Source organism: Balaenoptera physalus (assembly GCF_965194825.1).
Source record: "Balaenoptera physalus genome assembly, chromosome: 9".
Classification (NCBI taxonomy): Eukaryota; Metazoa; Chordata; class Mammalia; order Artiodactyla; family Balaenopteridae; genus Balaenoptera; species Balaenoptera physalus.
The window spans coordinates 50255093-50271664 of NC_138888.1; the positions used below are offsets into that span (position 1 = coordinate 50255093).

The window sequence follows — 16572 nt, forward strand, 5'->3', positions numbered from 1 at the left end:
TATTATTTTTGATGTGACGGTAAATGGGATTGTTTCCATAATCTCTCTCTCTGATCTTTCATTGTTAGTGTATAGGAATGCAAGAGGTTTCTGTGTATTAACTTTGTAACCTGCAACTTTACCAAATTCATTGATGAGACCTAGTAGTTTTCTGGTAGCATCTTTAGGATTTTCTATGTATAGTATCATGTCATCTGCAAGCAGTGACAGTTTTACTTCTTTTCCAACTTGGATTCCTTTTATTTCTTTTTCTTCTCTGATAGCTGTAGCTAGGACTTCCAACACTGTGTTGAATAAAAGTGGTAAGAGTGGACATCCTTGTCTTGTTCCTGATCTAAGATGAAATGCTTTCAGCATTTCACCATTGAGTATGATGTGAACTGTAGTTTTGTCATACATGGCCTTTATTATGTTGAGGTAGGTTCCCTCTAAGCCCACTTTCTGGAGACTTTTTATCATAAACAGGTGTTGATCATCCCATTTTTTTAAAACACTGGCAATAGAGGTCCATTTTAGAGTTTAGAGAGCCGTTAGTTGGCCAGCTTTCTCTATCCGCCAATTTATGTTGGGGCCATATGGTGCTGCAAAAGAAAATAAGCTGTCTCTTTGTTAGTGGGTGGTACTTGAATAATTTCCAGTTACGGAGAATGCACCCTAGTGGCTATTTTGCCAGGATAGAGGCTTGGTTACCCATATTAGGGAGTCGTTATTTTTAGTCTGTTTCCAACTTCTCAGTGGTCTCTTCCTAGGGTTGGTGGCAATGTGGATCCCACAAGGTCTGGCCCACACCAAGCTGTCTAGGCGCTCTAACTGAAATCTGAACCAAATCTTCGCAGGGGCTGAAAGGGGAGATGCTGTCTAAAAGGGCCTTAGTTATAAAGTCCCCTCTTAAGTCAGCAACTAGCTGTTCCCAGACCCACCGTGGGGCTGGAGGAGATACCTGATGTGGGTGAGTGCTTTCAGCCAGCAGCCCCCAGAGATAGGGTGAAGGGTGAGTGGGAAATAAGGGTTCTCTAATCAGATAAATTGCCCAGAGAGCCTCTCCAGCAGTCAAGGAGACTTGTTCAAAAAGGGCTTGTCTCTGCTCAGTTACGGGTAATCGGGTAGGGAGACTGAATGCACATTTGGCATGTGTCCAGTTCTCTACAATCTCAGCTACAAGGATCCAAGGACTTTGGACAATGTGGGGGTCCTCTTCTTCCTTCCTCAGCCAGTCAAAGTGATTTTCCTGAAATCTAGCAAAAACAAGGATTTTTAAAGGGTCTGTGTCTCAGAGGAGGGATCCCTAGGCGTCTGTGATGAAGGGTAGTGTGGAGAGACCTATCTGACAGAGACATATACCCTGCCTTGGGATGGCAAGTTAGGGCAAGATGAACCAACACAGAAGACATGCTCTTGCATTTTTTACTATACCCTAGAGGTGGGAACACCTCAGGGGTTGGGGCTGTGAGTGTTTTACAGTGTGCCTACTTACACGGACATTTGCTTCTGGCCAGCAGAGTGCCTAGTGATCATGTATCCTGGTCTGTGACCAATTTATACTTTCATGGGAGTCTTTTTGGTGGTGAGTCTCCTAGTGGCCTTTAAGTGCCCAGCCTGTGCCCACAGATGCAGCAAGTATTGCCAAGAGCATTAGGACAAACAAAACCACATAGAACAGAGACTGAAGATTCACTTGCATCAAAAACAGAGACTAGGGCTTAGGTCACACACACAAAACAAAGAGATATTCTTACTGCATGATGCCCTCTGGAGGGCTTCATGTCCAGTGCAGTCCCCTTACCGGGAACTGGTACAACCAGGTGACCAGTTGTATAATGTCACCTTGCCCGTCACCAGAGGACTGGCTCAATTTAGACAACCAACCACCCAGTCCAGTCCTCTGGACAGAGGTCTGGTTCCAACCAGATGGCCAAGATGCTTTCCCTGAGCCAGCTAATCCCTACAACCAATCTTGGCTTTATCGGCCGAAGTGTGATCAGGGCCCCCTGTGTCGGGTGTCCCTTGGACACTACCTCAATCGGTAGCAAGCATCCTTGCTTATAGATGTGCTGGGGGAGGGGGTGTTTACCTGGGGAGCACTCCACTTGATCCTTGGCTGCTTTTCGATCTCAGGCTAAATATAGGAGCCCTCACTGGCCCAGAGGTCGTGAATTGGGGCCAACTTCCCAGTTATTTAGCCAGCTTTGTTGGCCCTGAGTCAGCAAGTAAGCCCTGAGTTACCTGATGGAATGGGCCCCACGTTGGGCACCAACATTTCTTACCGAATTAAGTTGTATGGACCCTGCTTGAGCTCTAGTCTGGCTGAGGCTCTCTGTCTTGGCAAGGGAGGGTTCTTTTTCTGTTAGGGTTCAAATAGGTGAATAACAGATCTGAAGCTGAGATCCACACAGCACAAGCTTTATTCAGTGGCCAAAGAATGGAGAAGCAGAACTTAGTTCACAGATCAACTTCTCACCCACCTGGCGAAAATTATTTAATTTTAAAGAGTAAATACAAAGGGAGGAGGAGTGGGGCTAATAAAGGGGAGGCATATGCATTAGTCTACCAGGGAGGGGGCAGGGCTCTTTCTGAAGGACTGAAGGAGTGGGGTACCACCTCCTTTTTATCCTTTTTTGGTCCTTAATGTCCAGTCATGGTCTCTGGTAGATGTCATTTAAATATGCTAATGTAGTAAAATCAACATATAATGAGACTCAGTGTCTGTTGGAAGTCAGATTCATTGCTATCTTGGTCTCAGCTGGTTCCATCTGAGTTTTTTTGTTTGTAGCTTCCTTATCTCTGGACCCTTTAACTTAAAGATTTATGTTAACCCCTGCTGAAGGAGAGGAGGGGGGCTGGCAGGTTTTGAGTAAGGACAGTTTTGCTAAAGCAGGGTTTGGAGGGTTGTGAACAAGGACACTCCTGCTAAAGGTGGGGAGGGGGGTTGATGGGTTTTGAGCAAAGACCTGGAGCAGCTCTGGCAACAACTACAGTGGGGAAAAAGGTTAGACAATAAGATGGTGGCTGCAAGCTGTGGGTTGGCTATTGCTTTTTATATTAAGAAAAGCCACAGAGGCTGAGCTAACAGCTGAGGTGAAGGTTAACTTGAATGCTGATTCATGTTCCTCTGAAAGTGAGGCATGTGAATGTGAGTGAATGATACGTATTATTGTCTATTACTGTCATTTGTTTAAACTGAATTGGCTACTTAGGGGAAAAAATCCCTGAAAATGTCCAAGATGGGACTCTTTTGACATTCTAAAACTGTTTTTTTCATATGCCCTTAGAGGAAGTTAGCTTTCTAGAAGGAACTGATATTTCTTTTGCCTTTGAGGTGTAAATGATCTATCTGGGCTCTCAGGAACTTTAATCATCTGATCCCTGAGAGTGAAGAGAAAAAAAAAAGAGACCATTTTAAATGCTAGAAGGAAAACTGTGAGATCTGTCTATATAGATATACATATGTCCATGTGTACCTTTATAAATATGATGTGTCTCTGCTTCCAAATGGCATTGCCAAGACTGGTTTGTGGATGAGCTCTATTTATTTGGCTTAAAAGAAAATAAGCACTTATTTAAATTCTCAGAGATATAAAGGAAACTAGCCATAATGAATTTCAGGTGCACGTGATCTGGGAAATATTCAGTACTGAATGGATACCTGGTATTGAAACTAGTTTAAGCTTGTTGGTTTCATTAATATAGACTTGTCTTTAGAGTTATGAATAAGTATAATATTGTTGTTGTACCTAGGTTTACTAGAGGTCAAGTAAGACCTTATATCTGTTGCGAATTTGTCAGCAAGGAAAATAACTTAATATGATGAAATTTAAAGCAAATGTAAATGAGCTAAGAGCCTTTAGGTAAACTCTATAGGAATAATCATGTTTTGGGAATGTCTGTCTAAAATAGTCTCTCCAGATTTGGGTAACTTAAAACTAAGTTAAATGAAGAGAATTCATTGACTATCTGGGTCATTTCAAATAGGATAAAGTATTGGAACATTAATTGCTGGGTGGGTCTAAGTTTACCTACTTTTGCCTTCTTAGGAGAGGAAGACTAAGGCATAAGTTTTGCAATCAGGAAATGTGGGTATGACAAACAGTTCACAATTACTTGCTTCTTGGTTTTTGCCAGAGATTAAGGCTTTTCAGGGTTAAGATTACAATCAGTTATAATTCTAGTTACTGTAATAAAGTTTCTTTATCAATTACATTGTAATCGGGTGTTTAACCATGCCTTTTTAAGTCTTTTGTCGTTTATAGACAGTTATTGTTGTACTCTGAGGCTTTTGCAAAAAGCGCTTCATCTTCAAGAAAGTTCATAAGAACTTTTTGACAAGTAGAGGTCTCTGATAAATTTCAGATTATACCGCTGAACTGGCTAAGAAATGAGAGAATCCTAATGGAAAACCTGATAGCTTCATAAAAAGTTAAAGGATTGGTTACTGAGTGAACTGGTGAATATCGTTATAATTTTTATGGGTTTTGTCTGGAATATTACTGGATTGATCTCTGTTTTCTAGATATAGGGAAACCCTTCCCCTCAAGTTAGTTATGACTTACAGCAATTTGGTAAACTACACCTGTGGGTAGAATTGAAACGTATTTCTTTTCTCTCTGCCTGATCCCTCCAGAAACTGGAGACTCGTAGTTCTGAGCAGCCTAATCAGGTGAATGGGAAAGACTGTCTCCTGGCATGTGCAGGAATCTCAGTGTTTTGGGGACCTCTAGAAGAGAGAAATCCACTGAGTGGAGTCTGATGGCAGGCCTTTGGCATGGCTTTCCTGGCTTTGAGAAGCCTTTTGGGAATTCAGTCTGAGACTCCTTCTGAGGAGTTCCACCACAGCCAGTTTGGAGGAGCCTATGTGGTCAATTGACCAGACTTATTTTGCAAGCAAATTAGTCTTGATTTGATTGTGTTTGGTGGAAATAAGGGTAGTTTTAGAGAGAAAAATATTATGTTTCAGTGGATGTTAAATTCTAGTTCTGCTAATTGAGGTCTAGATTTATGAAAGTTATTGCATTAGCCACACTTTTGTCCTGATGTTCAGGAGGAAAAGAAAATTATCTAGTTATTACAGAGTATAACTACTCATGATGTGTAACACTGCTTGCTTTAAGTCTGCTTGTGTAATGATTCAATAATTGGTAAAATGTATAGCCTCTAATTCCGCATCAACTACCTCTGAGCTTGTTCATGATATCTCATCAGTTTTTCCCCAATGTGGAAAACTAGGCAAATATAAAGGAGGTCTAACACAAAGGGACATGATCTGGACCTAGGGCAGGCAGGCAGCATTCACCCTGGCTTTGTGGGATATGTACTTTGGGCTATCGAAAGTTCTGCAATCAAAAGGGGAAATTATGGAAAAATCTTCACATGTGGAGGTATGGGGAAATCACTCTGGTTTACACATGGTTTAACTTAAACTTTACTGACCACAGTGGCCTGTTTTGTGGCCTATTGAACATGCGTTGCACATCTATTTTGGCCACTGAGGAGGGGAATGCATTTGAAAGTCAAAATGGAGTAGCTGTGGTTCTTACAACAAAGGTAAAACTAGGTGGTTATTGTGAACATGATTTTAGACTCATTCCTGTATTACTGAAAACCTGAGTTTTCTGAACTGTATTGCAGACCAGGACAGAAACCACAGGCGCTCAGAATGCAGTTAGTTTGTATATTGCTAAATTGTCATGATCTCCCCTGTGTGTTAGATGGCTTACATTTTGTCCTGAGCAGAGGAAATCTTCTCAAGGACTGAGCATCAACAATGGCCTCACTGTGTAATGAGTCTAATTGCTGGGTCTACAGTGAGATACTGTTGTCGTCTTCCCCTGGACTTCCATGAAAAATTGACCCAGCTAATGCAACCGTGTGGGGATGACTGACAATGGGGGGGGGGGGAGACTGACCATCTTCCTGTCCCGCACGCCAGTACGTCAGAAAGACCCCTGTCGGTAAATGTTAACCATACCACGAATCAGACGTTTTACCAGTGACTGCCCGTGAGCCTCCCTGGACGGTGCAGTGTGGAGTGGAATAGGCTGGCTTCTGGACACTTAAGTCCGACTAGTGGGATTAATTATTTTTTGTTTGGAAAGACCTAATGGGTCCACCCCTAGTGGCACTGAACATAACATGGGGTGGCACACTTGTAACTGTGCTGACTCCCGGCTAGGCCACCGGAATGTTTTAGAGCTGGGCCTTCCCCTCCCCATGAGGGTGGGTCTGGGTCTGTGAAAGCCAGAGGTGGCCTTACCTTCCTGATAACTGGATAGGGCGCAGCTACACTGACTCCCTCTCCATTGACCTGGTGAGCCCTTGGCTCCAAAATTTGCCCACACCCTGGCGAATGGCTGTTCTTAGCATACTAGGTACTATCTTGCTTTCAATTCTCTTTGGTGGCCGCTATCTGTACTGTATCGTGGTATCTGGTTGCAGGGCCCCCCTGGCCACCTCCCCCACCCCTGCCACATACCTGACCCCAGGAATGTTGCAGAAGAGGGCTGGACCAAGATTGTTAGGGTTGTGCAGGGTATGCAGAGGGGGAGCGTACGAGCGGGCCGCCCATGGTGGCTGATCTGCTCTCTGTACATCCCCTGCTCCACCAGCGCCTGTCTCACCTACCCCCTACTCACATGACCGCCCTTCCTACATACTCACCCCCCGAACCCTGCAGCCGGCGACTGTTCTAGTCTTTCGATCAGGACAGCTCCACCTGATAGCTTATCAAAAGGGTCGTGAGGGGCCTGCCCCTCTGCTCGTTTCTCGGTAACCGATGAGCCACGTGACATCAATCCCCCCTATAACTGGTAACAACCCCCCTCCCTGGGAGCAAAGACAGCCACCACGTCCCACCTGCCCTCAGCCCCACAGGGTGGGGTGTCACTCTGGGACCTTGCTTCAGACGTGTAAGCTCCCCCTATCCATGAAATCACTGACATCTCTGTCGCTGACTCCAGGCTCGCTCTTCAGTCTTGAAGCTGGGCCTATACAGGCCTTGCAGGCCTGTGGGGTGCAGCCCAACAATATCCAAACTGTGCCAACCGAAACTCCTCTTGCCAATTATTTCATCATTCTTTAATCCTGATTTTATGATGGCATCGATCAAAACCATCTGTGAATTTTATCTGCAACACAGAACACTGCATAGAATCCCAGAATCTCAGGATTGGTGATACCTTAAAGGTCACTTAATTTAGGCTGATCAATTTTCATCCTCCCTTTAGATGGCTTGTTTTTCTTCTCTGTTTTATTTGTGAGAAGGGAAAACTGAGACAACTTGTTTTATTTAAAAAAAAAAGCATAGACATAATAAGATCAAATCATTTGTGTAAAACTGTCAGAAAATGCAGGAAGTTGTCCACATTATATTTGGCTATGTGGAGAGCAAACCATACGTATACATGGCATGTCAACCCTGACTAGACATCAAATATCAAATTATGTAATGCAACTGCTCACCACAAAAGCTATGCAGAGTAATACTTTTTTAATGTTTTATTTATTTATTTTTAATTTTTATTTATTTATTTATTTATTTTTGACTGTGTTGGGTCTTCGTTTCTGTGCGAGGGCTTTCTCTAGTTGCGGAGAGCGGGGGCCACTCTTCATCACGGTGCGCGGGCCTCTTCACTATCGTGGCCTCTCTTGTTGCGGGGCACAGGCTCCAGACGCGCAGGCTCAGTAGTTGCGGCTCACGGGCCTAGTTGCTCCGCGGCATGTGGGATCTTCCCAGACCAGGGCTCGAACCCGTATCCCCTGCATTGGCAGGTGGATTCTCAACCACTGCGCCACCAGGGAAGCCCTAATGTTTTATTTTGATATAATTTTATATTCACAGAAGTTCAAAGAACTTCTGTTTACTATTTTCCAGATTTACCATTTATTAATATTTCACTGCATTTGCTTTATCATGTGTTCTTTTTTCTTGAACCACTGGAGAGCATTTTGTTGACATCTTGTCTCTTTATCTGTAAATATTTCAGTGTTTATTTCCTAAGAACGAGGGCTTTCAAAATAACACATTTTTTAAATCAAGACATAAAGTTAACATAACCATCAGAATAAATTTTTTAAAATGTTAACTACAAAGAAAAATACTCTGCCTTCGTTTCACACAGGAGGAAAATTTTGGCCTGTTTTGCTTACTATGATATTCCCAGACTCTACCATAGGGCCTGGCACACAGCCGGTCCTCAATAAATACCTGTTAACATCTTAATGTAATGGTGTGATACTAGATTAACCACATTTCTAAGCAAAGTATTTCTAAAATAAAGGCAACGACAGCAAAATATTCAGTCATTTCTTTATTACCAATGATTTGTAATTCCCCAGTTACAAAAAGAGTAAAAGCCTTCTGATGTAAAGGACTGATGGGAAATTACCTTTTTAAGATGAGACGAACAAGTTAGAGCATAAGTAAATGGGACTTTGTTGGTCCCCCTCTGGGCCACCCTGGGGACGTGCTGTCTCTTCACAGGTAGCGGTTTCTGATGTATTCTCGGTACATGGAGGTGTCTTCTTTCCCCAGGGGCTGCATGATACCTTGACTGGCCTGGATGTGGGCTTGGAAGATCTCTGTAGATTTTCTGTCTACTTGTGGAGGCTGAACTTCATAGATGTTGTCTTGGGAGAAAGCTGAGATGGGTGTTCTGTAGAAGAGAAGTGAGGACAGGGCTACATTAAAGAAAATAAAGGACCATAGGGACCTTGACCTCAAAAGCACTTGAGAGCCACTGACCTTGAATGAGTGAACTTAGTAGTAACAAGTGGTGGTAGTGACCTCCCTGTTCCCTCTTGGTTGGCTTCCTCCTCTGCCTGAAAGAGCAGGACCAGCACTTGCCCAGGGAGCCTTCCCCGGCATGCAGGCTGGATGGGCACCCCTCCTCTGCTCCTGCAGGCCTGGGCACACCCATGTCTGTGTGCCCATCTGCCTCCCTCACATGACTGAAGTAACCTGAGGTAGGGGCTGTACAGACTTTTTGCTCTCTTTCCTTGGTACCTGGTATGTACTCAATAGTTTTCTTAAGTAGGACTTATTAGTAGGAATCAGTGAAGTAGAGGATACTAATAATTCCTACCTCATAGGTTGATGGCAGGAGTAAATGAGTTTATATCTGTAAAGTGTTCCCTTAGCATAGTGCCTGGCACACTATTAGTGCTCAATAAAAGTGTACTATTGTTAACAATTACCAGTGCATAATTCCTTAGCTGCAATTCTGAAATGCTAAAAGCTGTAATAACCAAACGTTTTTTTGCCAGCAAAACCTGACCCAATTGAAACTCATCTGGTGGTACAACATACAATACTTGGCCCACTTCATGTGAATATTAATGTGTTTATTTATCAGCCTCAGATCACACTGGGGATGTTCTTATAAGGTATATGCTAACACCCCCAAAATTCTGAATTCTGAAACACATCTGGCTTCAGATTTTTTGGATGAGAGACTGTAAATCTGTAATAGGCAGCCTCCTTCCTTTCTGGGGTGATTTGAAAAGCACCCAAGAACCTCTCTATTCAAAAATATCCCTCCATTCCCACCCCACCTAGACTGCCATAGTGCCTGAAATTTCCATCCACCCTTGGGGAAGGCGCTGTCTCCAAAAAAGGCCTTGTCAAAATGCAGCTGGGTGCCTGACACACGCTTAACTCATCGCCGTGTGAGCACCTGCTAGTGATTACCTCCTTGGCAGGGAGCAGGCCCTCTAGGGATGAATCAACCACCAGGTCAGGTGTGCTGCAGAGTGAGTGTGTGTGGAAGGTCAAGAAGAGGCAGGCCGTGGGTAGGCGAGGATGGTACGCTACCCCTTGTGGGGGACTGGGGGTACAACGACAGCACACTCCACCGCTTAGCCCAGGGCTGGCCCTGCGGAGCAGCGGGGGTTGGTTCTCCACATCAGGGTACCAAGACCACAAAGAGAAAAGATCTGGAGAATCTATTCTGCTGGGCTGGGACCTCAGTCTTGCTCATGTACATCGTATCAGAGGAACAGAAAGGCATCCTGGAAGCCTGGCTGTTTGGTTAGCTGGGACCCCTGGAGCTGGGGGGCATTCCCTGCAGTCAGAAGCAGAACTGAACCTCAGACCCAGCTAGGACTGTACTTGCAACGTCAACATTTTGTGGGACACTAGGAAGGTGCAGTGAGTGACACACAAAGGGAGACAAGAGTTGTCCAGTAAAACCCTCCATCCTCATAGGATGTGTTACAATTACACTTAGGTCTTTCTTACTCTCCTAGAAAACAATCAAGGTAGCTCCCTGTACTTTGCCTTTAGAAAGCTAACACATCCTGCCTTGGCTGGAGACTCTGCTTAAAATCGCTGTGAAATAAAATACAACTAAAGGTGGAATATTCTTTCTGGAAGTCAACCTCAATTGTTTTGACCTTGGGGTAATATATTTAAACTCAAATTTGGTAAATGGCTTATGAAATACTCTCATTTTTCCAAAGCACTCTAATAATTTCACATGATCTTAGACTACACCCTTATTTAAATAAATAAAAACCAAAGGATAGTGATTTACTCGAAGTTTAAAAAAAAAAAAAAAAGACCCAGGTGAAAGAATCCTGAGCTGAGTCAATTTGAATTCCAGCTTGGCAGCTGTGCTTTTCTTCAAAATACAAAAGTAACGTTATAATGACAAATGGTTGGGATGATTAATATATGAACTCTTCTTCTCAATTTTCCCCTCACAAAATCGTAGCAACTCTTCAGTCATGTACATAATTCAAAGCAAGATGCTAGAATTCTTTAACGGTTGTTAATATTCAGGGTCAAACCATTTTAACCTGAACACTTAAAAAGGAGGCTTCATTAGTGGTTTTAGAGATTGTCATCAAAGTGCCGGCCACAGCAACTCCTGAACCCCACCATCCACACCTGTCTAGTGTCTACACCCTCCGTTTCACAGATGAGACATTTAAAGTCAATTTAAAAATGGGACTAATGGTTTCTGTGCTTTGAAGCCAGACCTTTGCCTGCAACCCTGTGTGCATTAACCAAGAGCTTTCCAGCAGGCATCACACCAGAGAGATACCATCTGGGAACTAAACCTTAATGCAACTGAGAAAAGGAGAAAAGGAGAATCCAAGTCATCAAGTCATTGTTTTGTCCTTCAGCAGCTCAGCTGAATACACAGGTGGGCAGGCTGTAGGGGGCACAGCAGCAGGGCTGGGACAACCATGAACAGGGCCACAGACCAGCCACTGCCACCCACTGCCTGGGGTTTCCTATCAGTAAATCAATCAGGAGTCCTCACCCTACTTCTCAGTAAACTGCTTCAATGCCCCGTGGAGTAATGAAAAACCATTACAAACACTCTAAATGTGAAATGTCAACATCAGCCTTAAATGGTATCAGACTGAGCGGCAGGTGGGTTTAGGGCTTCAACACCACCTCACCGTGGTGTTGATTTTGCTACTCGCTACAGTTTGAGAGTCTTTGGTCTAAGGAGACCAAACTGTAATCTAAAATGCTAAATAAAATCTTATTTGTGGTCAGTCAACAGCACTGAACATTTTTAAGTAGAAACTTTCTTCTTAAATGATATACTACCACTAATCCTACACTGAGCAGGCATCATTTAAACACTTAACTCTAAAGACATGAGTAGCAGTATTACATTTCCTAATGTCCTCACACTTGATTTCCCCGTTGGCTTATGCAAGGCAAGGAAGAAATATAAAAACATCCAAGACCCTCACAAGGGGCTGCTGGTGGGCACCTTGTCTCTGAGGGGCACTGGAAAGAGATGGAGGTAACCCCAATAACACTTCCAACACTACATGTAGTAGTCTTATTAGCTTAGATGGCATTTGTTTCTGGGTGAAAAGACCAGTGTTTAAACACTAAATGATGTGGAAATTGTAAGACTGCTTTCTTTTATTCATTCCAGTAGAAAGAGATGGCTTATTATTGCACTTTCAGGGTGGAAAAAAACGTTCGACATTTCTCTCCTGTCCATAAACAGAATTTTTGTTTTCAGCTTCTCCCCACAGTCCTCAAAGGGATAAGACTTATTGCCCTTAATTCAAATGCTAGTAGTCTTTTTGGAGATGAATTATTATAATTACAAATTTGCAGGCTCATTTCTTTTTATCTACAAAACCTAGTCCCATCTTCAAGGAAGTCTCTGTATTTCCTCTCAAGGAACGTTGCAGTCTTCTTTAGTTCATTTATGGGCTGCTCAGTGTACTCAAACACCAAGGACTGATGACACTTAGCCTTAACTGCAGTTCCCATTCACAGAAGAGAAACACTTTAGACAGAAATTCATTAGACACACTACATGTTTTTGAAGAAGATCCTTATTGGTGCCCTTTTATGCTCTTTCTTAAATGTGTTATTATTCGTTTGGTTATAATATGACCATGTCCTGTAATAATGGTATCTTACACTTGGATGCATAACAAAAGTTTGAGTCCCTTTAAAAGTTCAATTCCCATTGAGGGTATTTCTGACTTATACGTATTCAGTACCCAATAAGCATATGTTGGTTTGACAAGAAAATATTTAATTGGTCAGACTGAAATGTCTTCTGGATTTAGTAATGATATGACGATTTGTGGTTGGTGATAGAAGAACTAGATAATACTTGTATAATTTCAATAATTTTATACATGTGATACTCTTCCAATATGTTAAAATCTTATACTTTTTCTATGATGAGCATTTTGGCACACCATTTGGCTTTTACAGAAAATTTAGTAATGGTTCTAATCACAGGATATATTTCCCTTCCTGGTGATCCCTTCTGTTGCTACTACAAACTCCCAAGTTTTCCCAAGTTGCTGTTTTCACATCACCAAATGGTTCTGTTGGTTCATGACTGAGTGACAGAATCAAAAGAATATTATAGCTGAAGAGGCCCTTATAGAAGACCCTGACCAACAGCCTTATTTGCAGATGATGGTCAGCATCAGGTCATTCCTCTCTTTACTTTCCTCTACCTTCTGGGAGAAAACAATCATTAGGGCAGGATCAAAGTTGATCAGATGCTCCGGTCTCAGTGGGGTAAAACCTCAGCAAATGTCTTAATAGCACAAGCCCTTTATTATTCTATTTGCCTTTCTGCCGGCTTTGTAATTTCTTTTAAGCAATAAGGGCTATTATTTCCTAACTGGCAGAGGGGCCTATGGCACACATTGCCATGCAATCATTTTTTAAAAAAAATATTTAATTTTTATGGCTGCGTCTGGTCTTAGTTGTGGCACATGGGATCTTTTGTTGTGGCGTGTGGACTCTTCGTTGTTGTGCGCAGGCTTCTCTCTTGTTGTGGCATGCGGGTTTTCTCTCTAGTTGCGGCACACAGGCTCCAGAGCATGTGGGCTCTGTAATTTGCAGTGCACAGGCTCAGTAGTTGTGGCACGCGGGATTAATTGCCCTGCAGCATGTGGGATCTTAGTTCCCCAACCAGGAATCGAACCCGTGTCCCCTGCATTGGAAGGCGGATTCTTTACCACTGGACCATCACGGAAGTCCCTGCAATGATTTTCTGTCTTTCTAGCTTTTAATACTGCTCAGAGCCTTTAGCCCTCAGTTTGTGGGTGCCATTCTAACATCTTTTTGTGACCATCCATTGTTTCTCGTTAGTTCCCTTATTAGGTTGCTTGTATCTTTCCAACAAAGTATTCATACATTGAAGCTTAGTCACGAATCCATTCTACCAAGATGATACGGTGAGAATGTGTTTGCTTCGTCATGTTAAAAAGTCAAGATAATGCTGCATATTCCTCCCATTCAGTGTACAAGTATAGACACCTAAGTCCAAAATGTAGCTCTCAAATCATGCTTGTCCAATATGGTAACCATTAGCCACATGTGCCTATTTAAATTTATATTTATTTAAATTGATTAAAATTAAATAAAATTTAAAATTAGTTCCTCAGTAGCACTAGTCACATTTCAAGTTCCTGATGACCACATGTGGCTAGTGGCTACTGCATTGAACAGTGCAGTATAGAACATTTCCTTCATCACAGAAAGTGCCATTGGACAGACTGTTCTAGAACCTCTTTCCTGCTATTTTTTTCTCAGAAATCCTGAGTATCTCTTTCTAAACTCATTGCCTTAATATAATACGTCCCTGCATAGCACTTATCACTATCTGATCTTTTATTTATCTGTTTATATATTTTCCAGGATGTGAATTCTATCTTGCTTACCTCTTTACCCTCAATGCCCAGAAGAATCTTTGGCATATAGTAAATGTTCAATAATTATTCCCTGAATAAATGAATGGCGTCTGTTTAAGGAAGATAATTTTACCTTGGATTTCTAAATTCAGAACCTGAAAGCAGTGTGATTTTGATTACTCTAGAATCTAGAGTCTAGATGATAGGGAGGTATGATTTCCAACAGAAGTCTGGCCTTTAAGTTCGTTTCCTCAAATAACCATAAGGTGGACGGGGCACTGAGGGGAAGCTGAGGTGCTTTCTAGCAGGGCAAAACTATCCAAGTAGCTCAAAAAACAAGGGTGAGGCAGGAGGGGTGCATTCTAATCCCCCTTTAGAGGTGAGAAAACAATGACTCAGATTAACAAACTCACTAAATGGGCTGAAATCAAGAGGAATGTGTCAATCTTCAAACCACCTCTAATAAAACGAAACAAAAGGCAAAATAAGTCCCTATATCCTGGGATTCTAGAAAGCAGGCTCCGCCTATGTAATTTGCTTTCATATACCCTGTCATGCCAGTTTCAGTGTTGGAGATATGGGCAAGCACATTTGCTGCCTTCCACACATATGCATTGCCCCGACCCCCCAACCAAGGGCACTTGCATGTGTCTTTGGGTAGACATACATGACATCACAGTAAAGGCAACAGGCTTGAGGGGCAAACACTTATCCATGTATTAGGACATGAAACCATGCTATTAGCTGCTGATGACATTCTAAACATCATCAAGGTAAAAAAAAAAATTAATTTTCTTTTTATTCCTGCTAAAACAGCAAATCTATATAGTACACACAAAATACTATGAACCTAATGCATGATTTCCCCACAGTGCAATTAAATTTTCAGTCTTGTTATGCCATTGAGAGCTAATGAGCGAGATACAGAATAGTGTATAAATCTGATTCCTTCAAATCCAAACAAATTCCAAATCCTTTGAACAGCTGCTATTACAATGGGATGACTGAACTGTCCTCCATCAGAGATACTGGAAGAGAGGTTAGAAATTTCATAAGCAGGTTAAAATGCATTAAAGCAAATATGACAGTAATGCCAGTCCCTAAACAACCCACCATTAGAAGGAGCAAAAGGGGTGATGAGAAGGAACTGAAGAATATAATCGGTGATGATGGAACCTAAAATGTACAGTCTTGTAGACCAGGGGTGCAGGCAGCCTCCTCTGTATATAAGGCCCTTCAAAGGCTCAGCAGTAAGGAATTTCAGCTGCTTACAGCAGACGAGGTCTTTGTAGGTTCTGATAGGAGAGGACTATGTCATTTGGTTATGGAGTGTGAGGGCAGCAAAGCTCTCATTGTGTGGGTTTCTCAAACACTCATCTGCCTTCAACGTGTCAGGAGCCATGTCAGTGACAGGCCAGCCAGAAAGGCACTGCAGTCTCACAAAAGTTAGGATTTAATGCCTAAGCCTAAGCCACATTAACAAGAGAGAAAAGTTATTTATAGATCAAAGTACACAATGACCTTAATATATCTCAAAGAAATCCATGCATGTGAATGTCTAAGGCTGCTAAACTCTTTTTTTTTTTTTTAAGCTTTACTGAGGTACAATTGACAAAAAACTATCTTTTGAAGACTTATTTTTCATCAGATCAACTAGATGAAAAAAGTGTATGTATGTACATACACATACACATGTATGTTATGTACACAGATATATTTATGTGTAAGTTATGCTTGTATATACTGATATATACATATATTTTATTTAAACATAACGCTGAGGGAAGGGCTATGTGTGTGTGTGTGTGTGTGTATATATATATATCTCAACACTCCCCACAGTGATATACTTCAAATGAGTCCATGTGACCTCATTTTTACAATGTCCATTCCACTGTGCAGACACTGAAACAAAAGTACAGTTGCTTTTAACATGTGACTTTCTAGTTTACACTGTTATACATAAGAGCCTTAGAGACTATTACAAGCTTGTGAGAGTAAAGTTTTTGGTTAAAATGTCATAACATCACTGCCATACATATACACTGGAAAAAAAAACAACTAACAATGCTTACCTAATAGTTATCATGGAAAACTACTGTGCTTCAAAATCTATCAATGCTTTTCACCTTTTTATTATAAAATAAGACAAATAACAGAAAACCACACAAAACAAACACACACAATTATTAGAAGGTAAACACAAGCTGGGTCAAGAAACAGAAATTTTGGCAGCCAACCCAGAAGCCCCTTCTGTGTGCTCCATCCCCATCACAACCCCTCCCTCCCCTCATAAGTAGCCATCAACCTGACTTCTACAGTAATCACTTCTTTGCACTTTAAAAAAAAAAAGATTTTTTTTTTTCATACAAATGTGCATCCCTATAGTTTAAAAGTGTGATCGGGCTTTTAATCTACAGATTCTCCCTCCTATCTTTT

At 42.0% G+C, this 16572-nt stretch overlaps 1 protein-coding gene and 1 long non-coding RNA gene across 3 annotated transcripts in view; one reads left to right on the forward strand and one right to left on the reverse strand.

Moving 5' to 3' along the window:
• Nucleotides 1–16572, forward strand: part of LOC309667197 — a 403215-nt gene that overhangs the window by 277440 nt on the left and 109203 nt on the right. The gene's annotated exons all lie outside the window — the stretch shown is intronic.
• Nucleotides 8288–16572, reverse strand: part of FIG4 (FIG4 phosphoinositide 5-phosphatase) — a 136656-nt gene continuing 128371 nt past the window's right edge. The window contains exon 23 of one of the 2 annotated variants that reach the window (XM_082475147.1): nt 8288–8645. In XM_082475147.1, coding sequence (XP_082331273.1) covers nt 8468–8645 — 178 coding nt within the window. In that variant the 3' untranslated portion in view covers nt 8288–8467. The remainder of the gene's footprint in view (nt 8646–16572) is intronic. The other variant, XR_014267497.1, reaches the window with a different exon arrangement.